General features: G+C 31.8%; 1 protein-coding gene and 1 long non-coding RNA gene across 2 annotated transcripts; both read left to right on the plus strand.

The window, feature by feature from the left end:
* The first annotated feature begins 2,971 nt into the window (after positions 1 to 2,971).
* On the plus strand, positions 2,972 to 6,653 carry LOC134719746 (integrin beta-like protein C). The gene is made up of 4 exons (XM_063582740.1): positions 2,972 to 3,234; positions 4,888 to 5,132; positions 5,655 to 5,830; positions 6,646 to 6,653. Exons 1-4 carry the CDS (start codon positions 3,127 to 3,129, stop codon positions 6,651 to 6,653), a joined length of 537 nt encoding a protein of 178 aa, XP_063438810.1. The 5' UTR covers positions 2,972 to 3,126.
* A 1,782-nt stretch (positions 6,654 to 8,435) lies between these two features.
* On the plus strand, positions 8,436 to 10,193 carry LOC134708165 (uncharacterized). Its single transcript, XR_010105812.1, has 3 exons — positions 8,436 to 8,561; positions 8,878 to 8,978; positions 10,010 to 10,193. It is a non-coding gene; the product is annotated as an uncharacterized LOC134708165 (long non-coding RNA).
* The last annotated feature ends 13,613 nt before the right edge of the window (positions 10,194 to 23,806 follow it).

A 23,806-nucleotide genomic window follows, 5' to 3' on the forward strand; every position in this document is an offset into this window, starting at 1 on the left:
TCTAGCTTAAAGTATCAATTTTGAATTCTTGATTATTTAATCTTACCTTAGATCACATAAGTACATCCTTTAGTATTTGCTTTATAAGTAAATAATAGCATGCGTATTGTTTATATTTCCATGAAAGGTTTAAATTGTATTAGTCTAAGTTTCAATCAACTAAAAGTGCGAGAGGACTTAAAATCTTAAAATCTTGATTTTTCATACAATAGTCTTAATGATAGAGGAAAAATATAGGTGCACGATCACTAAAATTGTTGACTTCTTATTAAAAAGCTTAAGGCACAATACCCTAAAAAAATATTCGAATATCGTTTCTCTTCGAGCTCTTTAAAACATTGACACAACTTTAAATCAAGTACGACATTTCAAAACTTAAATGGTTTGTTCAAATGGTGAATTCAAAATATATTAATAAATCAAACGAATCCAAAAAGAAACCCCTGGTCAATCCTGATTTGGCAGAGGCGCATGTCCTTATGTCATACATTATCGCACACTCAGGTTGTACAAAAATGTGTGGATAAAACACTTAAACATCTGAAAAAGAAAATTAATTGACACAAATTGTACATTTATGTGGCATCTTTGATGATTGTTTTTGATAAATCGAACAATCATCGGAACAAGATAGCCACAATAACTAAGACTTTTCAAAGTTTTATCATCACATAAATTTCAAATACAGTTTTTCTATAAATCATTACAAACAAAATGCATGTCTCAAAGGTATCAGGCTTATAATTTAATACGCCAGACGCGCGTTTCGTCTACTAAAGACTCATGCATTAACATTACGGACGACTTTACAAAGACACCACAACAGGCAAACATTCAATAACTTATGGATTATTAGTCTCAGTCGATAAACATGTCATTTTGAAATTGTTGAATAGGAATAACCATATCTGATTGGTTACTCTTGAATGTAACTTAGAATATAAAGCAATTTTGTGAAGTCCTGAACTTACATAGTTGATGTTGCCTAGGAAAACAATAATCACAAGATTATCAATGGTCTTTTAAACTCAATCATGGTTCTCGTCTACGATGACAATATGGATGAGGATCGCTTCCTCGTGCGGACAACCATCGATAATGTACAGCTTAAATGTGGTCTATCAACTACATCGCATCCAAGATGTTTGCAGCGGAGAACTGTCTTCTCTTTTAAAAAAACCCATAGATAATATATAACTTCGTGAGCTACTTCATTTGTATGGAAGTTGGCTAATATCAGCGGCAACAAGTTTCTAAATTTATAATAGTTCAAACGGTTGACTGCACGAAAACAATATACACGTATATGTTGACATTTTTAAATTATGACAAGCAAGTTTTCCAAACAAATTGAAGAGTGAATATAGAATTTTCCTCCTCGAACACTCCATATCATATATGTTTAAGGTTGCCGGAAATTCAAAGCAATTAAGGTATCAAATAATAAAGACAGATATGACATCGGAAAATGTAGTTTGAAAACGTTTTTTTTTTATATTCTTTAACATAACGTAAAAAAAATCCATATTCAACACAATGCTCATTCTAGAAACTTCGCATTCAAAGTGTTAATCACATTTCACAATGAAAATGTATTGGAAGTGAAAAGCACATTTCAAGTCAATGATCCGAACCATATCTATACAAGAACAGACATCAAATTCTACATCATGGTTCTTTTTCAGTTTTTATCATTACTGTACTTATAAGTAGTACGATACACCAGAAAAACAACGTGTATAGAAGATTGACATTAAGTACTTTCACAGTTCAATTTGAACTTGTTTCATAGAAAGTAGATGAAGAAAACGACCAATTATTGTATCAATTAGGCAACAGACTGTGCTGCGATAAAAAAAATCAAAGTCGAGCAAAAGATTTGTTTTCACTTTTATCAACTAATTAGAGCAGGTGTAAATTTACAATGAAAAAAAACCACCGACATATATTTTAAAAATATGCAATTTGCAATTACATACTCGTAGAGAACTTTTGCATACACAAGACACATAAAAGGCACATTTGTTGAAATTAACTAAAATACAAAATTAGGAACTATAGAATAATTTCATGTGACAGTGGCGTATATCAAAAACCCAATTAAAACCTGCATAGAAACATTAGATAAGGGTAGGATGTTACAAAAATATCATATAAATAAACCCAGGCAATACCAATATTCTAATAGACAATATGAATATTAATTTTAAAAATGAAGTACGATTAACATGCCAGATTGAACAAGGAAGACGTGGATGCTAGGTCCCTTTTAGTTTATATTGTCAGAGACGACTTGAATCAGAGACGCCTTTGAAGTTAAGTTTGATTTCTAATTATTGCATTCTTGTCGGTTTTTCGTTCTTTCTTTATTCATTTAACCCTGAAATGATATGACCTGTTAAAGTATTGAGGGATAGTTGCGTGCACGTTGTTTTACAGAGGAAGATGGCTACAATGAAATATGATCTCATCATATAAACCAGGATTGAAATTTTGTCTTCAAGCTAGACGCGTAATTCGTCTACATATAGCTTATCACTGACGCTCGAATCCCAAAAAGTTAAAAAGGCCAAATAATATCTCATTTCATCGCAATAAAGTTCAACTTTCATTATAATTTCTAACTTCATCCTAAAGTGTTTACTTCGGTGTGAACAATGGTGTAATGTGTCCTTAATATCCGCATTAGGCTTCTGATGAATCACTGTTAGTAAAAAAAATAAAACGTATTGTTTGTTGAATTATTACATAATAATTGAATAGTTCGACTTTGTGATATTTAATTATTTTTAGCTGTATTTTTTTAAAACACATATATGTAAGTAATTATGTAACCATGATCTAGAAATAAATGTTTTACGGAGAATTGACAGTTTTGAGAGTGTGAAAATGATCTTTAGGTACTTCCTTATCAAATCTTTTGTATGGCAAAATTTCATTTTTGGAATTGTAAGAACAGTCCAGTTTTTGCTTTGCTTTCAGAAAAATGACAACTGACTGCTCTCTCAACCAATCAATTTTGGCAATGCGTCAGAGTCTGGTGTTACAAAACATATAAAACAATTTACGTGGACCACGGAGTCATCAAAGTTTGCCACTTGAATTGAAAGATATTAGCTTTGAACCATGATGTGTTTTTTCTCGACATTTTTGTTGACTTGTATTTTATATTTCGCAGAGAGCAGTCATTTTCGTGGCGGCATCATATCATGGAAGCCGACAGACAATCATCAGGTGAGAAAGTCATCTTTTTGCATAAAACAATTATTTAGTATTCAGAATATGTTTAGAATTACATTCAAATCTAAAAAGTCAGTAATTATAGTTTGGGATATAACGTAAGTGAAAACTTTGAGTTGCAAAATTGGTTTCAGCTTTTATAGGGTTTTGACACATGGGTCCTGATATTTAAACAGTTAAAAATTGTTGTACTAAATAGTTATCAACGGTACTAGAATTATAATTAAGTACGCCAGACGCGCGTTTTGCCTACATAAGGCTCATCAGTGACGCTCATATCAAAATATTTATAAAACCAAACAAGTACAAGGTTGAAGAACATTGTAAAGATCATAAGATTATAAAAAAACTATAAAATGTTCAAATTTTGTGTTTTGTGTACTGTTGTCTGTCTTGTGGTATTCCCCCTATGTGTTTTCCATGGCATTGTGAGTTAATTTTCAACTTGAATGATTGAATATAGTATATTTTGCGCCTCTTTCCAATATGAATTTAGATTTTTTGAATTTTAATACACAGAATTGTATAAAAAACATTATAAGGCATTTCTCTGAACATCCGTCTTACTTATTTATGAGTCCGCATTTTTAATTGTATCACTAAAACTCCGTTTGATGATTGAATGGCAAAAAATTTACGAAATGACCTGATGAGGCTTGTGTCGCTACAAAATCGTGGTGTTTCTTAAACAAATGAGATTGCGATAATACCTGAATATTTTCTTTTACAGCAATACAACGTCACATATTAACAAAAAATGTAGATAGATTAAGAAAAATCTCAATCATAACTGGTATTTTTAGTTATAAAATACGGCGACGTTGTTCGATTGCCAATGGGACAACTATCCAACAATGTTTAAATGTCGATCACGTGGATGAATACAGTTAAAGGTCACCGTAAGGTCTTCACATAATTTCAAATACTTAATTTCTTAAAATTTACCCTGAATATGTCATGTATGTATTCATTAAGTCTGTGCAGTGCTTTAATATACTACTAGTATGTCTCATATGCTCAATGTTATCTACGCCGAATTATACCTACTAATATAAGGAAGGTACAATTCCATATCAGCAGATTAAAAGCTTCATTTAGGTAAGTGCTGAAAAAATCTCTCCTACAGATAGGACTGTTTATAATTTTTTTAAAAGTGGTATTGTTTCTATCACAACAGCATTTTTAAATTAGTAGTACTGTAGTTAAATGCTGTTTCTGAACTGGGTCTAAAGTGGTCACAATAAACAGTTGTATTGTATGATTGACAATAAGACAACTCACTACAAGGACCAACACATCATACACGTGGATGTATAATTGGTGTTGTTATATTCCACTGGTCAGTATCAAAAGAAAAGGGTTTCATTATTAAAAATTATGTCATCCGTGATGAACGTGCATAAGTGTATTCCATAGCTATGTAATTGTAATGTCTCTTGTTATATCTTATCATTGTTTTATGGTCATTTAAGGAATTTCGTTTTGATGGCATATCTCCGGCAGTATCTGCTAATTCTAGTCATAAAGTTTCCAGACACAAATTATATTGTTAAATACGGCACATTTAACTCTTAACTTATCTTTGTTTATTTTTCTATTTTGTTGTTGGATTGCTCTCTGTATACGTCTTATTTTCCCTTTCTATAGATTGAGATTAACTATAGAGTTGCCTTCCGTGCAAGTTCTGGACACGCTTGCGATGCAAACACAATAGAAAACGGAACATTATTACCTGGTGAAGGCTCTTTACAGTGCGTAGAAGGATGCAATGACACAATAACCACTATGTCTTATTACTGCACTGATTTTAGTGCCACTGAAGATTGGACATCAGGAACCAACAGCGTAAAGTACAATCTGCCAGCGTCAAGTAACAACCTGTATACTTTTGGGTGAGTTTTTTTTTGCCATTAATAAAAAAAGGTAGGTAGCGGGGAAATGCCGTCTTCATCTTCTAGAGAACAAAATTCATGATATTCGATATTCATTTCTGATAACGTAATTACCAATTAATCTTAACCTCATTTTCGGAATTTCAAAGAAAACCTCAAAAATATGTTTTCATAATTAAATATCGACTGATAATTGGCCGGGAACAGTTCCTTCACAATTGAGAGGAACACTTTTTTCACAAGCGGTTTGGAAATGTGAAAAAGTGAGAACAAAAATTGAGAATATCCCAATCTAGACCATAAAAACTACTAATGTCAAAGAAAAAAGGTTTAGCATTAAAACTTTGTTCCTTTGACGTTGGTGTCGCCAAGTGCAAGTTGTATATTTTGGTTTGTACATCAATTAAATCATATTTATATCAACATGAACATTGATATCAGTAAAATGTGCCAATCATATTTTTAACGCAAAATATATGAAAAAGTCTAAAAAAAATTGTAATTCATATTTTTTTTAAAAAGTTTTTCAAGTTGTTGTTGGATACCTCTAGTTGAAGGCAGTTCCGACTGGAGGATGCGGACTACAGCAAATCTGACCATAAGACAAGACACTGGAAAACTTAATTCCTCTCCAGTCTCTGCAATGCAGCCTGTAGTGAGATTCAGTTATGAATGTGACTATACTCTTAAAATACCCGGTAAGTTACATTCCTATATATTTGTAGATTTTGGTTTTTTTTAAAAACTGTGTATGCAAATCGTTCTAGCATTTACATTTGAAGACAAACGATCAATTATATTGCTAAAATAGAGGCATAAATGCATCGACTACATGTAGAAAGCTTCACAAGATGGATTTTTTCCAATTTATAAATTGAATCAAATGTTATAAAAAAAAAATCTTAAAATTTTGTTTTGTATCTATATCTAGCTTTTAAGTTTAAGATGTTTGAAAAAGAATAACGAAAATCTACAAATTGAAGTGTTAGACCGTCAATACGGATTGCTATACCTTGTCCATTTTGCCCGTTTGACCATCATTGTCGGTACTATCTGAAATTTACAAAAAAAAACCGATTACTTCAATAACTTTTGTATCATACAACTTAAACCTTAATGCAATAACATGTTTCAATCAACTTTTATCAGAACAGGGTTTCGAGAAATCGCTAATTTAAGTTTTAGAATGCATTTTTACTACGATTTACAATGCATTTCATAAATTTATAAATCTGTTTTGATATTTTTTAAGTGAAATCTTTAAAGGTTAAATTGCTAAATACATAGTTCTTTCGATATCCGCATGTAAATTGTACTATGCTTTCTATGGCGTTTAATGGAGAAAAAAAACCAATATATCCCGCGATTTCGCTGTGCATTGTAATAAGAACATTGAATATTTATGATTGCATATTTCGTAGTGTAACTGAAACATAAACAGTCAATCAATGCATACGAATGATTTGGGAGGGTGTTATTATCATTAAACCCATGTTTTTTTTTCTAACTGCAGTATGGTAGAACTAAAATTTATAGCACACCACTTATTGATCTTTCATCAATTCATATGTCAGGGATAGAGAAAGGGAATTTCGCCATTAGGCCAAGTATAACTCAAAATATAAATAAAAAAAAATCAAACTAAGTTTAAAACTAAAACCAAACGGTGATCATAATATTGATAATTCATTTTGTAGTGTCTGATGATGACGGTGATGTTGTAAAGTGTCGGTGGTCTAAACAATCTCCAAACGATGAATGCGGTGGTGTTTGTGAAACACTGAGTGGTTCTTATTTAGATCAGGTAAAACGTAAATGAACACGCATACACATGAAATATAATGTTATGGGAATTTAAATAAGAACACGAAAAAGTCCTTCATTTCAGAATTATCTATACATTGGCTTCAGAAACCGTAGTTGATTTTCAGAATTGTACTATCTAGATGAATATACCAAATGGCGAACTAAAATAAAAGGCTTTACACCAAAAGAACATTATGAAAATGAAAACTTCATGTGTCTGCCTTTAGATTGATGGTTTTAACATTCCTTTAAAAAGTAGAATAACACAAATTACGAAATTCAAGCTTCCTGTCATGATTTTCACTCATACACACACATTTTATTCTATAAATTCTATATCAGATATAAAGGTAAAAAAGGCAAACGTAAAAAATCTTCAAAGTGCATGTGTGTATTGTTTATGTTTAGAATTCCTGTGTTTTGACCTACAATGCAACACAATCCATCGGGTGGTATGCTGTCGCTTTGCAAATCGAAGACTTCCAGAAGACTACCGATACAGTTCCTTTCAGCAGTGTTTCTTTGCAGTTTTTGATCTTCGTTGCTCATTCAAATGCATCTTGTGTCTCGAGGCCTATTCTACCACAGAACATAATAACTGATGGTTCAATTCTTCATAGCTCTGCCAACAAGATTTTTAATGAGTCGATTATTGCTAGGAGTGGTGCGGTAACGTTAAGGTACGAAAGACTTTCATGCTTTAGTAACTTAAGATTATTAAGATAGTGAACATTTTATTTCAAACTTGTGCAACCCTGCGTAAGCGGAAATTAAATGATAATCTTATAAGTTTCTAGAATATACTCTTGAAAATTGCAGACGTCAGTCTTCATACTACTTAAAATAATATAGTACAGAAACAAAATCATCAAAATAGATTAATAAGTATCAAGTTTCTTAGAATTTCGCGATTCTTTGATGTATATCTGATGATGATGAAAATTAAAAGACCTCTTTTGATGCTTGACATAGTAAAGGACACCGATCTATTATTAAAAATTGTTTCACACATTTTAACGTCTCTGGTTTTTCGATCGCTAGGTTGTCTCATGAACGTATAATACCTATGGAACGATGGTAGGGGTACATAATTGACTATCATAGATTAATGGCGAAAATGTCATTCTTATGGTTGTCCATTATTATCGAACGGGTTAATTATAATTCAACTTTTGGAATTCTCTTTACTAAACTCATCCGTGCTACCAAATGTTTATAAGGATATATACAAATTCACGAATAAGAACTTACAAAACAACTTGCTTATTAAACGCATATTTAAATTGACCGTTGATGAATTGAGAAAAAGTAGTTTTTTATTTTACCAAAATTGATAAAGTAGAATTTTATGTCACATAATGTTACATCAATACCCTTTTTCGAACTTTGAAAGCATTCGTTGAAAAACTGTATATCAATCAGAAATCTAATGAACATTTTTTTTTATACATTACTAACTAGAGTTATAGCTATTGACACCGTTTCACCGTTAGGAATGATCAAATCAGCATTATTTCCATTTGGAACTTCTGGAAGAGAATGGTTTGTGACAGTGACTTGGACACCAACAAAAAGCCAGACAGGCACTCACTTGTTTTGTTACACTGCAGTTGATAATTTAGGGTATGAATCTTTTTTATTCTATTGAGTGTCAAAACAAACCATCAGTGGTAGGCACCACTATGACCGAGTAACAATAGAAGTTGTAAACACTAAACATCTATACAATTTCAATTGCGTAGTTTTCTTTAGTCCGTAAAAGTAAAACAAATTTATTTGTAACTGCGATTAGCGAAGCTTAAGTATATTGCATTATGTTAAAATATCATCCCTATGGTAAATATTGATGCTTTTGCTATTTTAATTTTCGAATAACATGTACATATTTTATTCTTTTATTTAATATGAGTATTAAAAAGTTGTTAATTTTCTATTTCAGACAAACCTCAGACCAGACATGCGCTACACTCGTGGTAGACGAGGAACCCGACGATACGGTTGTTCTAAATCAGGATTGCAATGCTTTTAAAACGCCAGAAAGTAAGTGTAGTTTTGGTAAAAAAATGTTTTTACAATGTTCAAGGAATGTTTTGAATTGAACCTATATTCATGTCTGTCAATGTGCTAGTCTATCGGAATAATATCATAATAAAAAAGGAGCAGGTCCAGTGACACCCCTTTTTGGCCCCAAAATATAGCAGTTTTACAAAATTGTTAAAATGTAAACTTTTAGTTATTCATTGGACAGTAGAAAGTTTCTGCTACATAAATTTGGGCTGATTTTAACAATAAAATGCACATACATCGGGTACTAGCACCATTAAGTCATGCTAAATTACTGAAATCTTCAAAATTCTAGCATTTCAGTTAAATTTTAGACGGTTTTCGTGTAAAACGAAAGTGGCCGCATTCGTGTTCATCCTTAATATTTAAACGTAAGTTGTATTTTATGATAATACATAACATATATAAAAAGGTTGAGGATGAACACGGATGCGGCCACTTTCATTGTTGGCAAAATTCACCTGAAAATATAATTTTTCGGCATATTTGGTAGATTTTTCATATTTCAGCTTGAATCCGTGCGTTTTTTATGACTCAATCAGATGAAATCTTTCATTTAAACTAATTAATTCAAATAAAATAGACACAACATTTATTAATACTTAATAAAATTAGATGTTTACATTGGCGATAATTAAGTTATGTGATTCTGTGATCATATGTGATATACATTACGGGCAAATATGACTGTAGGTTTTAGGCGGTTGTTTTATACCCGTGTGTACACAATAAATCAATTCTATATATGCATGAAAGGGTATAAACAGCACAAATTATGTATTAGGATTTAACAGTTAGCAAAAAAAAATTAAATAACAAAAATAACACAGTTAGGTATTAAGAATGTCCTGATCTTTCCTCAATCTAAGCTGTTACACGTAAAGATTAAGAAAACGATTTAAACTCCTTTTCGAAGTTACTTTGATAACCAAATTTACTGTCATATTTTAAAACTGTATACTGCTTTAATAGAGATATGAAATATTTGTTAATTATTTTAAATATAGAAGTACATACTAAGTGCATTGAAGCGACAACTGGCGTCCCCCCATTATTTTACCTGGCAACCAGCTGCTCCTCTTATTTTGTTCAGTGTAACGAGCTTGGAACTGGACATATTGTGCGCTGTGCTCCTGGAACTGAATGGTGCAACCATGTTTTAACATGTGTACAGTCAGGATCTTGTGCGACTGAAGGGTAGGTATTTTTTTTCTAGTGACTGTTCTTTTAAGAAAGAGTGTGAATTATGTAGAATGAAATTAATTGCGTAGGTATGAAAGGAATTCTTAAATTGCTGTTCATTTTATTTCTGTTTATTGCCGGTGAACATGAGAGGGAGACAGACAGACACAAATGCTTATATTATTCTTCTTGTGCATGTAGTATTGATATATTTCGATGTCCTTTAACAACAACAACACATAAAAATAATTAGCAGAGAGAGAGATACATGTATAACCAAATTGATTATTTTGCCTTGTTTGCTTAACATTTTCCTATGACAAGCATTTACAACTCTTTTGGACGACAACAAATAAATTATAAATGCATTTGGGCTTAACCATAGAAAAAATGGCGACCATTTCGACTGTCGCCGAGAAATTAATGTGTGTTAAATACATTAAATATTGGAATTTATTTTACCATCCATACGGACTCCCTAAGGAGTAAGATGCAAGCTAGTCTTAATAATAATAATAAGTGATAAAAGAAATCTATACACTCTGCAATAGATGAAGCTTCATCATTATTCAATTTTCTGTTTTTGTTGAAACCATAAAAAATGCTTTTCATCACAGTTATAACTAGATGAACAGGAATTAGTTTCTCTGGATTTTATTTGCATAGTACAGAAGACAATAAATTAACATGTATTTCCATCCTAGGTTAGGTTTCCCTTCAGACCTAAAATAAGAACCTACTAGTCAATATATGTGAGCTAAGATTTAGTGGTTATAAAAGCAATTATAAATTGTCAAGCAGTCTCACCGTGACTACATATTACTTACAACTAACAGTGACATATTGTTATTCTTTTTCAGATAATGAAGAACACTTGTCAATTCGGATTTCATTTATTTTTGTTCAAAATCACCTTTTGCCTTATTCTTGACTTTTCTTTTTAACATTATACAGCATCATAATAAGACAGATACAATCATCAATGTGTGTGTCTTCTTTGTCACCATAACTCAACATTTCACGCGTTTCTGAACTATCTATTCAGATTTAAGTAAACTATATGTACAATAATTTTGTTATTTGATATATATGTCCATTGACCATTATTCAGAAATGTATCATTTCATTTTCCTGTATGATTCAAATACAAAAAAGTGTAAATTGCATCTTATTATAAATTAGTTATTTCTATGAATATATTTTTTTTAAATCAATGCTGATACATATATATTGTTGACGTTTTATTACAATTCTGTATAATTTACTCACACAAACAGTATATCCTGTGTATAAATATTGAACATGAATAGGAGTTGACGAAAATCAATTGTTAAAATGCTTATGTTTATCTTGCATTCGGGATATAATCATAAAGAAAGGAAAGGAAATCAGGAAGATAGCAAATTAGTCTACTGATTATACTGCTGCAAATTCAGGCAACTGTTTATATTAAAGAAAGCAGTTATAAAATACTATGATTCTTGCGGAAGGGAAGGTAAAGTTACTGTTGAAAATTTCAAACTAGGGAAATATTACGGACATGCATGTTGTCATTAATCACTGGAAAATCAAGTTAGAACTGACTTATAGATTGTTCCTGTCGAGAAAATAATACTGCTTGTCTTACAAACTATGTAATTTTATTTTTTATATACTCAGAATATTCCTCCCAGAACATACATTTTTGTATTAAAAAAAATCATGACTTTCTTTGAATTACATGTAGTGCTTTTGTTTATAAATACGAATAAAGACTTCAAGGGTATTCATTTATCAATATAACTTGTTTTATTTTATCAATTAAGGGTCTGTCATGTGCAGGATTATAAAGCATATTAATCTATTGCAATAAAAAATCATAATAACTAATAAAATTTGTAGATTTAGCTCACAAAGTTCTTATATTTATATAAAGTAACATTCGTTTATAGTGGAAAATTGTTTTACCGTTGAATAAGTTAAAAATTGCTTGCTGGTCCCTCTCTGTGATTACCATAAGATAACGCTGGTTCATTTCCCAATCAATCTATCATCAAGGGAAGATAAAGACTACGATTTCCGTTCATAGTCTTTTTCAAACATGATGAACAGTTCTTTATATTGGTATGTAATCATTTAAAACGTTTCAAATTTATGAAATGATATTCGTACATCAATTTTTTTGATACACCAATAACAAAAACTGAAATATATTGAATTGATACATTTTGTAATTATTCAAAATTATATCAGAAACCTAAACTTAATTATAAAATAATGAACCCGTTAAGGGGAGAGAATACTCGCATAACTTTTTCGAATTGTCACATAATACAACAGAATGTCACTCTTGCATACAAATGGCACATCAATATAATTAATTAACTGTGCAATCGTCCGCCGCCTTCAATGATGATTCTAAATTATAAATATAACCAAAAGTTGTTAATCTATAGATAGTGAAGACTAATGAAAGCTAACCCACTGTAAACATATTTGCAATTTTTAAAAATTTCCTCAGAAAAATGCTCGAGCCACTTGACTTTCATAGCTCCAAATTAACATTTTTACACAATATTTGAATAAAGTAGTTAAAGATTATCCGCTTCTCAAAGTGTAAGACGCAATAAAAATTGTATGCTTACACCATCCTACCGAAATACGGATTTAATTAAATCCTGAACATTTCGACAGTTCTTCGTATATATTTTTTTTTTTTATCATAATCGGTTTTAACCAAATCACAAGTACGTGTTAAGATCCGACTAAATACCTATTTTCCGTAATGGTCAGGTAAATTTACTAGATTATAATACCGTTTGTGCCCACAAACGTAATACTTTCAAATTTTATAATCACCCAAATGAAGGATGCTAATCAATGAGACAGTAAACAAGCTACACAATAATGGTAAAATTATATGTAAAAATCACTCTTTAATTTTGGTTGGAATGTCTTTATTTAATTGCCATTTAAATTTTTCTTTTATGAATTGATTAAGAATGTAAAAGCGTTGATCACATATTTTATGAAACGCTTCTACTTTGACAATGTGCGGACAATCAAGAGTCGTTAATTTGGTTTCATATTCCTTATTAGTAACTTAATCCTTATTCCTTATGCTGATTTATTTCATATTTGTTACTAAATACCTATTTGTTTCTTATTCATAATTCCTCATTTGGAAAAAAAAAATTGATAAAAGTCTTTTTAAAATAAAGACTTCTTTAAAAATTCTGAAATACCTTATGATTTTTTCATAGTAATACCCGCCCTGTGTGGAGTATGATAATAATTACACAAAAAAAGGTTAAACAGTAATCTGGATCGATTTAAATGAAATTAACAATTTCACAATTTCAAGACTTTATTGCATTTTGTACATACTACACAGCTAAGAAAACGTGTATTTTACATCAAGATATAAGTAACTACCACTATAAAGATCTCCATACTGCATGTTGTTTGCTTGCATATTGTTTTTCCGTTGCACAGTGCGTTAATCTTTGAGTCAGATGTAATTGATTTACAAGATGTTCAGACAAACTTTTATCCTGCAATCGTCAATATACAGCGGCTTTGATATTTATTTTAAAAGGATATTTGCATATAAGATAGACACATATCTAATTTGAAATTGATAAATAAGTCTATTTAATTTATCTTTCAAATTTTTCATTGCTTTGATTTTTCATCATTGTGAACGAATATCGCAGATGGAAAAATCGATAATGAGTGTACGGAAGCGTGACAAAAACACAGTATAACTGTTGTCATTTTAACACACATTTCATAAAGGTCAAACGAATCAATATGAGATCCGTAAGATTTTTAAATTTTAAAACAAGTGCACTCTCACTACACGGGGTATCGGATTTTCTGTTTGATGCTTACTTACGTTTCAAATCATCAACACATAAAATTATTAAAATGATATTACAACATTTTTATTTATTTTGAAATGTGAATCCAGTGACAAGAAACCTGCTACACTATAATCGAAGCTTTAGCCTCGCTTTAGGAATTTTATTTTGTATGATTCCAAATGAGACAAATCTCTTACCAGAATTCAATGAAATCGAAGTAAACAACTATAGCTAACCATTCAATGAGCAAAACATATCGCATAGAAGAACCCCAAAATGACAAATATCAGACAATTCAAACGTGAAACAAATGACCTCATTTATGTACCAGACAATGGACAAACAGCAAATATGATATACAGCAACAAGCAAAAACAATTCCAGGCCGCTAACTTATGCCATGCACATACAGAATAAAAAATGTCAATACATATATATAGTATTCATACATCATCTACATAGCTAGTTCGAATATAATCAAATACGATAAAAGAAAAAAAAGGAAAAAATCTGACGGTGGTATTCGAACAGTAACTAAATGTGGTACGAACTTATTGATACTCTGCCGAAATGTAGTATATATTGTGATATGGCAAAAAAGATATAATAAGACTGAGTTGAACAGCTTGTTTTTAAGCTACAGGATATAAATAAAAATCCAATATTTTGTAGGTTTTAAACAGAGAAAAGGGAAAATTAATTGGAAAAGAAGGTATCCTCAATGTTATCAATTTGAAATCAATATGCAAAGATATCCTATATAATGCTTTCAGAATATCAGAAGAAAAAATGAGGTCACTGTACAATTTATCCTACTACAAAAGAAAATAGATTAATATCCGTACCTACTTATCATTTATACAATAAGTTGCAGAACAGTAATTTAAACGCTAAATACAGAAAGTCATATATTAAGTAATTATAAGAAAAAAAGTCTCACTGTTTGTTCATTTCAAAGAAAAAAGATATATATGCGTAATTTGGAAGCCTATATCGCAAGTTAATTCATCAAATATATATTTTTTTACGTTCGGAGGACCTGTTTTTCAACAAACTGTCGGTATTCCAATGGGAACCAATTGTGCCCCTCTTGATATGAGACTGACTTTATACAGGAACGTCTGAGGAAGAAAGATAAGAAGTTGGCAGTATCCGCTAATTTTATTTTCATCTATAAAGATGATGTTCTCGCACTAGATAATTAAAAAATAAGTCACTTTGTTGAACGTATCTATCTAATCGAACTAGATACAACAGATACAGTTAAGTCGGCCTCATAACTTGACTAATATCTAGAAATTGACAATGAGGGTCGGTTGTAAAAAAAACTTTACCACAAAAGAGATGATTTTAGCTTTCTAATCGTGAACTTTCCATTTTTAAGCAGCAGCAGCATTCATGTAGCATCTGCATATGGGATATATATATCGCAATTGATCCAAGAGTTCCAAATCATCACTTCGTAAATTTTACGGACGCCATCATAAGTTGGTTGACCGTTATGGAATAACCCTTTCACAGATGATATCGGATATGTTCCTTAAGCTGGGGTCACACATTCACGATTTTTACTGCCGTCCTTGAAATGACCATTCCCGATTAAAACTTGTCAAAAGTCTGATCAAGATCCTGTGTATCGTTGATAAAAATCAAACATTAATTAAAATTTGTAAAACAAATAATTTAATCACAACAATCAGATATTGTTCAGGAAGCGTCGATATTCAACCGTTTTCAAGCAAATTTATACCGATAATCCCGTTCTCAATCCGCTTCTTAAGCTAGGTTCACACATCCATGATTTTTACTACCGTCCTTGACAGGACCATTCCCGATTAAAATTAATTAAAAGTCTGATCAAGATCCTGTGAATCGTGGATGGAATTTCAAACTTAAATTAACATTTGTAAAAAAAATAATTTGATCACGACAACAATCAGATAGTGTTCAGGAAGCGTCGATATTCAACCGTTTCTAAGCGAATTTGTCCCGATAATCCCGTTCTGAATCCGCTTCAAATCCGATTTGTATTTTTTGCCAGGTAAAATTCGACCGATTCTGTCAGGACTGCGTCCCGACTCTACCGAATGTTATCCGACAGATATCAGACAGTGACCAGACAGTGAACCGACGATGACGGAAGTTATCCGTTCGAAAACTGTTGGCATATTCGGGATGATCAGATACTGTCGGAACGTAATCCTATCATGGTCCGCTCTATCGCATTGTATTCTGTAATTGTCGGGACTCTGACGTGGGTATTATTGACGAATTTCGTATTAATAACGGGACTGTTTCGGAATGGTTTCGGCAAAAAACGGTTCGCAATCGACAAGATCTGGATGCTATGAGGACTCAATCGGCAGCATAGCAGCTATAAAAAATTACTCCAGATCATTCCCGTTCCACAGGACACCGTCCAGAATACACAAGACATTGTTCGGAATTCGATCCGATACAGCAGAATCTGTCACGACATAGCCACGATTGTAATCCGACTAGACAAAATCGGCTGAGTTGCTTCGAATGTTACGGGACGCGCCTTACTGTCGGGATGCTTTGCCGAACTATTCGGACCCTTCCCGACCCGTAGGAATCTGTTACGAACTAAAACGATTGCGTTCAGACAATGATAGGACATTCCAGATAATTGAGGATACTAATCCGACTTTTCCACTTTTCGTGTCGTATTGCTGTCTGATCGCAAACGGGAGCAATAATCGGCAATGTGTGAACCCCGCATTATCCAATTTGTATCTTTTGCCAGGTAAAATCCGAGCGAGTCGGTTACGACTGCGTCCCGATTCTACCGAATGTAACCCGACAGAGATCAGACAGTTACCAGGCAGTGAACCGACGCTGACGGAAGTTATCCGTTCGAAAACTGTCGGCATAATTGGAATGAGCAGGTACTGTCGGAACGTAATCATATCACAGTCCGCTATATCGCATTGCAAACGGTTTTGTATGGTCTTAGACGTATTGTATTCTGCAATTGTCTGGACTCTGACGTGGGTATTGTTGACGAATTGTGTATTTATAACGGGACTGTTCCGGAACGGTTTTTCGCAATCGACAAGATCTGGATACAATCTGGACTCAATCGGCAGAAAAACAGCAATGAAACATTTCTTCAGATCATTCCCGTTCCGAGGGCCACCGTCCATTGTTAGGATATTGATCCGATACAGCAGAATCTGTCACGACATAGGCACGATTGTAATCCGACTAGACTGATTCGAGTTTCCCCGAATGTTACGGGACGAAGCTAACTGTCGGGGTGCTTCGCCGAACTATTCGGACACTTCCCGACCAGTAGGAATCTGTTACGAACTAAAACGACTGCGTTTAGGATAAGACATTCCAGATAATTGAGGATAGTAATCCGACTTTTTCACTTTTCGTGTCGTATCACTGTCTGATCTCAAACGGGAGCGATAATCGGCAACGTGTGAACCCCGCATTACGTCGTAACAACAATCCCATTCCCTTTCATGAATGTGACCTACCGAATTTGACTATTTACCGAATTTGTTTTAACATGAGCTACACGACGGATGCCACATGTGGAGCAGGATCTGCTTATCCTTCCGGAGCACCTGAGATCAGCCCCAGTTTGTGCTGGAGTTTGTGTTGTTTATTCCTTAGTTTTCTATGTTGTGTTTGTTTGTTTGTCTTTTCATTTTTAGCCATGGCTTTGTCAATTTATTTTTGATTTATGAGTTTGACTGTCCCTCACGTATCTTTCGTCCATCTATTTAATCAATCCAAATTTACGGAAGACTTTCATAATACCATTTATTCCTTAATTTCAATTGATCCTTTTCAGAATGAAAGAAAAGGACCAGCTAGATTTTTAATTAAATTTAAAGATTATAACAAATATTTACTTTTTATTTGGAAACTCATAATAAAATTAACGGTACCAATTTTCTTGCACCAGATGCGCATTTCGACAATACATGTCTCTTCAGTGATGCTCGTGGCCAAAATATTTGAAATCCAAAGCATATATAAAAGATGAAGAGCTATAATCCAAAAGGTCCAAAAAGTAAAGCCAAATCCGTGAAAGGAATCAGAGCTTTGCATGAGGGAGATACATTCCTTAATTTATAAGAATTTCTAATATTTTGTAACAGCAAATTTTAATAACACAAACAATCCGTAACTATATGAGTTTTTGGAGTTAATTGTGAAAACAAGTATTAACTTTTATCTGGTTACTCATGATTAATTCGATTTTTCAGGAAAAATTCCTACAACAGAACATTCCTATTTCGTTTTCTGCCATTACATTCCCTATTCAAAAATGCTGGAAATTCCCGACTCTTGTTCCGTTTTTAATTGAAATCAACACAAATTGGAAATTCTAAGAAATGATAACAGCTTTAAATGTTTGCTAGATGATTTTAAATCAAATACTCTCAATATAATTGATTTTTTAAGCGACAGCCATACTACCTAGCTTTTGTTTTTACATATCAGGACATGCATGCATTGAATAAGGAATATGGCAGTTGTTGTCTAATCGTTTGAAGTGTTTGATTTTTTTATTTTGATATTTGATAATTTGATAAGGGACTTTCCGCATTTATTTTTCCTTGGAGTTCGGTATTTTTCGTTGTTTGTCTTTTTTTATATATATATATCCTTGTCCATTAAATTATCATTTAGAATGAGGAGCATGTCGTTGCGGGTTTATAATCACAGAAAGCTCGCGACAGGCATCTTCAAATTATTTATGTTACTATTTTTCTTGTTTTCATGATGGTTTCGAGTGGTTTGAATTTTATGTATTCATTATTATTGTGTTTGTGATTTCATAATGTTAGTAATTTAAAAATTTAAAAATTTACGTGTCGGAAGTGGTAAAGAGATACTGTATTGTTTTATTTTATATAAATAATAAACTTGATTTCTTTTAATTAAAAGTGTTGTTTCCCTTGTTTGAACACCTTTTAATATATTGAGTGTATTTTTGTCTAACACATACGATGTAAAGGGCTAAGTGTGCACATGTTTTGATCATTTTTTTTTCTTAAGTGCGCTTGTAGAGTTAACATAAACTTTGACAAACTATGCGCTCGCTAAAAATGCGTCTACAGTTTGTCGTTCATCGTTTGTTAGTACAGACGCTACAATTGTTTCTATCTTCAGCCTGATTAAACGAACTTTTTGTTTCGAATTGTGTAATAAGTCTGTTTACCAACAACATGTGCATACATTATTGAAAGTTCAAACAGTGTCAGAAAACACTGATTAAACGATGTATATGTTTGTAGCTTTTTAAAAACGGTAACAAACGGCACACAACGTTTACAAAATTTTGGTTAGAGAGAAATACACCCTAAGTCTTGTAACACGAACATGTAGTAGAAAAAGCCCCTTAACGAGTTCAGTACTTGAATATATATATATAGTATAAATAAATTAAAATTGAAATCATGATGTGAATATATTACCATTCAGAATGAGATTAAATAATTATCATTCCTACTTAACATTGAGTGCGCATCCTTGTGCAAACTGTTAAATCAAATATAATAAACTTCAATTTTACTTGTAAATATATATATATATATATAATATATATCTACTATTTACCTGGTTTCAAGCTGACATAGGGGCATACCCTGTATCATTCAGAATGATATCGTGTCTGAACTTTACTTATTTGTTACAGTTACAGAACATAATTTGTTTGTGCGTGACAAACAAGATTTAAAAAAATCTAAATTTGTAGAAAACCAACTAGTGCAACGACAGTCGGATCTTTCATATTTCAAATGAAATTCTTTGATGGTTTTGTATTTTGCCAAATTAGACGATAAATTCGTTGCTCATCGTTCAATATCATGCAAAAAATAATATCCATACCGAGGCCTTAGCCATTGGAGGTAACTGATGCCATTGCTTCTATTTTGAAACAGCTATTTTCCTTCAGAAACATTTTTGTCTGCAAAATTTGATATTTGTTAAGCGAGGGTCGGTCAAAACATTATGTTTAGACTACATGCAGTGATTACATTCTGCAGCAACGATAGAAGCAAGCTTAATCCACACCGTTTAACGGTGAACTTACAAGTCTTTACGAAAACAAAACAAAATGTCTTTAAAAAAAATTCTTTGAAAAGAGAAATCGAAGACTCTTCAATGAGACAAAAAGGTGCTTATGTGCAATGGATAAATTTGATGACCTGCTTTAAAAATTCGAGAATGATTACTTTTTTTAAAATTGTATACGCTAAATATAGTGACTTAAAGATGGGTTTTCTTTCTCCATTTAATTGCTGCATATTGACGTTTTATTCACATCATTATTCAGTTTTGACATATATCTAAGGCTAGACATGTATATTAATCTCCATATGGACAATAAGGTAGTTGTAAGTCAGTTTTGGTACACATACCCTTATAACCTTGATAGTGATACTTTAAATCTCTTAAGTGTCAAATTATTAAATAAATGATATAAATAATATATAAATAGAATAACAATTACACTTACAAACAGTTTTACTTAATTCACATTGAAATTATACTTCGTGACATCTTTGAACATTTACAACAATAAAAGGGAAAATTATTCTGTACTGCATATTTTTTCCATTGGCTAATTTTTGGATTTGTGAGAGGCTGTAAAGATGGCATAAATTATTGTTATGACCATCTTCGTCTTTTATGATTTTAATTTTGGTTTCACCAATCAAAAATCCTAGGAGAAGAATAAAGGAACCAAGCATTTAGTATAAAAGCAAGAATTTCAAGACACATTCTATTGAGATTTTTTTTTATAAGAAACCATTAATTTTCCAAGATGGCACAACTTGTAATTTCCATTGTATTTTTTCTAACATCTGCCATATGCATCGTAGAAAGTAGTCATTTTAGAGGAGGTCTTATAACTTGGAAACCTGCCGATAATAATCAGGTAAATTATAAAAAAAATCTGATAGTCTGGTGTCTTTGTATGATTTTTCTGAATAACTATATAATTTAACATTTATGCGCACAGATACGTCACTGGTGAGTCTTATGTAGACGAAACGCGTGTCTGACTTATAAATTATAATCCTGGTACTTTGATGCCACAGCTGGTGGATGTTTCGTCTCCGAGGGTATCACCAGCCCAGTAGTCAGCACTTCGATTTTGACATGAATTTTTTTTTAAATCCTGTTAACAAAACTATGAATTTAAAAAATAAATAAGGATTTTCTTATCCTAGGCATAAATTACTTAAGTCTTATTTGGCACAACGTTTTGAAATTTTGGGTCCTCAATGCTCTTCAACTTTGTACTTGTTTGGCTTTATAAATATTTTGATATGAGCGTCACTCATTAGTCTTATGTAGAAGAAACGCGCGTCTTGCGTATAAAATTATAATACTGGTACATTTGATAACTATTTACAATCTTAATTGCTCTCAGCATATTTTTAACAATTTTCTCAAGAGTAAATATAGATCTTGTCTCTTAAAATTGGTGAGCTATTTTGTTCAAATAATGTTCTTCAATATATAGATATTTGTAAAAAGGTGAATAATATTTTAATTGAGTTTATACAAGAAAGGTGACACTTTCTTTTTGCAATCAAATATTATCGGCCCTGGTATCCTCAAGATATCTCAATACCAACCCGATGATGTTATACCTAGTTTCTTATCTATTTTCTAATAAAATATGTATCTTAAAATTACTTTTTCAAACATAAAATTTTATAAGGTTGTCACTTATAATCTATAAAGACCTGGAAAGATAAACAATTCACGCGTATTAAATTAAATGAAGTGATTACCTGTTGAATATTGCTACTCTAACTTCCAGTTTTTGGTGGGGTTCGTGGGGTTTATTCTTTAGTTTTCTATGTTGTGTCATGTTTTCTATTGTTTTTCTGTTTGTATTTTTCATTTTTAGCCATGGCGTTGTCAGTTAGTTTTATATTTATGAGTTTGACTGTCCCTTTGATATCTTTGTCCCTCTGTTCTTTTCAACTGTGTATTAACCACGAGGACAAACAACAAAACGCATGATGCAGTTTACAACTTTTTAACATTTCATTTGCTTTATCTATGAATTAAAGATTGTCTGTGGAGTGGGATCGTTTTTAAAATAAACTGATTTAAGAAAATTTTATTCTTTTGATAAAAATCAGAAAATATTTTGTTTCATGTGTATGGATATTAATAAAAGATACATATATAACTTAGAGATAACATATAGGAGCAAAAATGAACCACACAGTAGATCAACATACTGTAAACCAACTTATTTTCGCGGATACTTTATTTCGCGTTTTACCCTTCCTTGACCACTTCGCAGCTATTTAATTTCGCGATTTTCTGTTTTACTTGATAAAGTTAAATAAGGAAAGATCCACGTTTAACATATTCGCGATGATTTATATTCGCGTTATTTTTCTACTCGCGAAAATCGCGAAAATAAGTTGGTTTTCAGTTATTCTTAAATGGCAGTCCAACATGAAATAACAAGCTAGCGTGACGAAAATAGTTATTTTAACTGTCCGAAATTAATAATTAGTACATATGTTTTATCATACTGATAACCGAAATTGATCATAAATGGTGTACTTTTGTATTGAGCCCATTTTTGTACAGTGATTTATCATTTTTGAGAATTTGTTTTATAAGTCTGTAACCAAAACGGGTTTTTTATAGTTCAGTATCATTTTTAATTTGTTGTAAACTTTTATATTCCTTCATTTTTTTTATCAGATCTTAAATATTTTAGATTGAAATCACCTACAGAGTTGCATTCCGAAGAAGCTCTTCAAGCAGTCATTTATGCACTGAAAATACAATAGAGAATGGTATTCTTTTGCCAGGTGAAGGAGCATTACAGTGTCAATTTGGGTGCTCTGGTACTATAGCAACCATGTCTTACGTCTGTACCGATTTTAGTACATCTGAAGATTGGACAACAGGTGTAAGAAGTGTAAAGTATACTTTCCCAGCTTCAAATAACAACATGTTTCATTTTGGGTATGTTTATTTCTTGTATTGCCATACTTAATTTTTTCACAAATTTATTTTCGCGTTTTAACTAGAATTGTTTTCGCGATTTTTCTACTTTGTTGATGTCTTCATGCATTGAAATTTATAACATCCTAATTAGTGGTTTACGAGATTTATTTATTGATTGAAACTTCAGTATTTATCAATAAAGCATTTTTTTTAAATTCTTAGGGTTTAAACAACATAATCACTCAAATTTGTCTTGATAAATTTAATTCAGAGATAACGTCAGCATGCTTTATTTGTTTATGGATTATAGATTTACTAGCTGTTGTTGGATTGGTCTCGTTGAAGGGGGTGGTACCTGGATGATGCGAACAACAGCAAACCTCACCACACGTAATGATATTGGGCGGATAAATTCCTCTCCTGTATCTGCCATGCAGCCTATTGTCAGATTTAACTATGGTTGTGATTACACACTAAATATTATTGGTATGCAATACTGAGTCGTATTTCACTATTTATATTTTTCCCTTTTTCAGTAAAGCAAAAATAGAAATGATACATATGTTGTCTTTTGAATTCTAATCACTGTTTCTGTTTAATGGAACTATCAATCTGAAATCTACAACTAGTATGTGCATAGTTGTGTCAAGTTTCGTAGTAACTGAGGGAATCACAATTCGGTCTTAATTCAGAATGTCACTATCAATACGCCTACAAAGTATCTGAATCATTGTTCAATTATTACAGATTGAGCGTAGCGTAATAGCGTTTAAGAATCATTCCTAAAACTGTGAA

Source organism: Mytilus trossulus, chromosome 1 (assembly GCF_036588685.1).
Source record: "Mytilus trossulus isolate FHL-02 chromosome 1, PNRI_Mtr1.1.1.hap1, whole genome shotgun sequence".
NCBI classification, from domain to species: domain Eukaryota; kingdom Metazoa; phylum Mollusca; class Bivalvia; order Mytilida; family Mytilidae; genus Mytilus; species Mytilus trossulus.

Coding starts and splice junctions, on each gene's coding strand:
- LOC134719746 (XM_063582740.1), top strand. CDS start 3,127: ATGATGTGTTTTTTCTCGACATTTTTGTTGACTTGTATTTTATATTTC. Junction 3,235..4,887: donor AGCCGACAGACAATCATCAG/GTGAGAAAGTCA, acceptor CCCTTTCTATAG/ATTGAGATTAACTATAGAGT. Junction 5,133..5,654: donor AACAACCTGTATACTTTTGG/GTGAGTTTTTTT, acceptor TTTTTTAAAAAG/TTTTTCAAGTTGTTGTTGGA.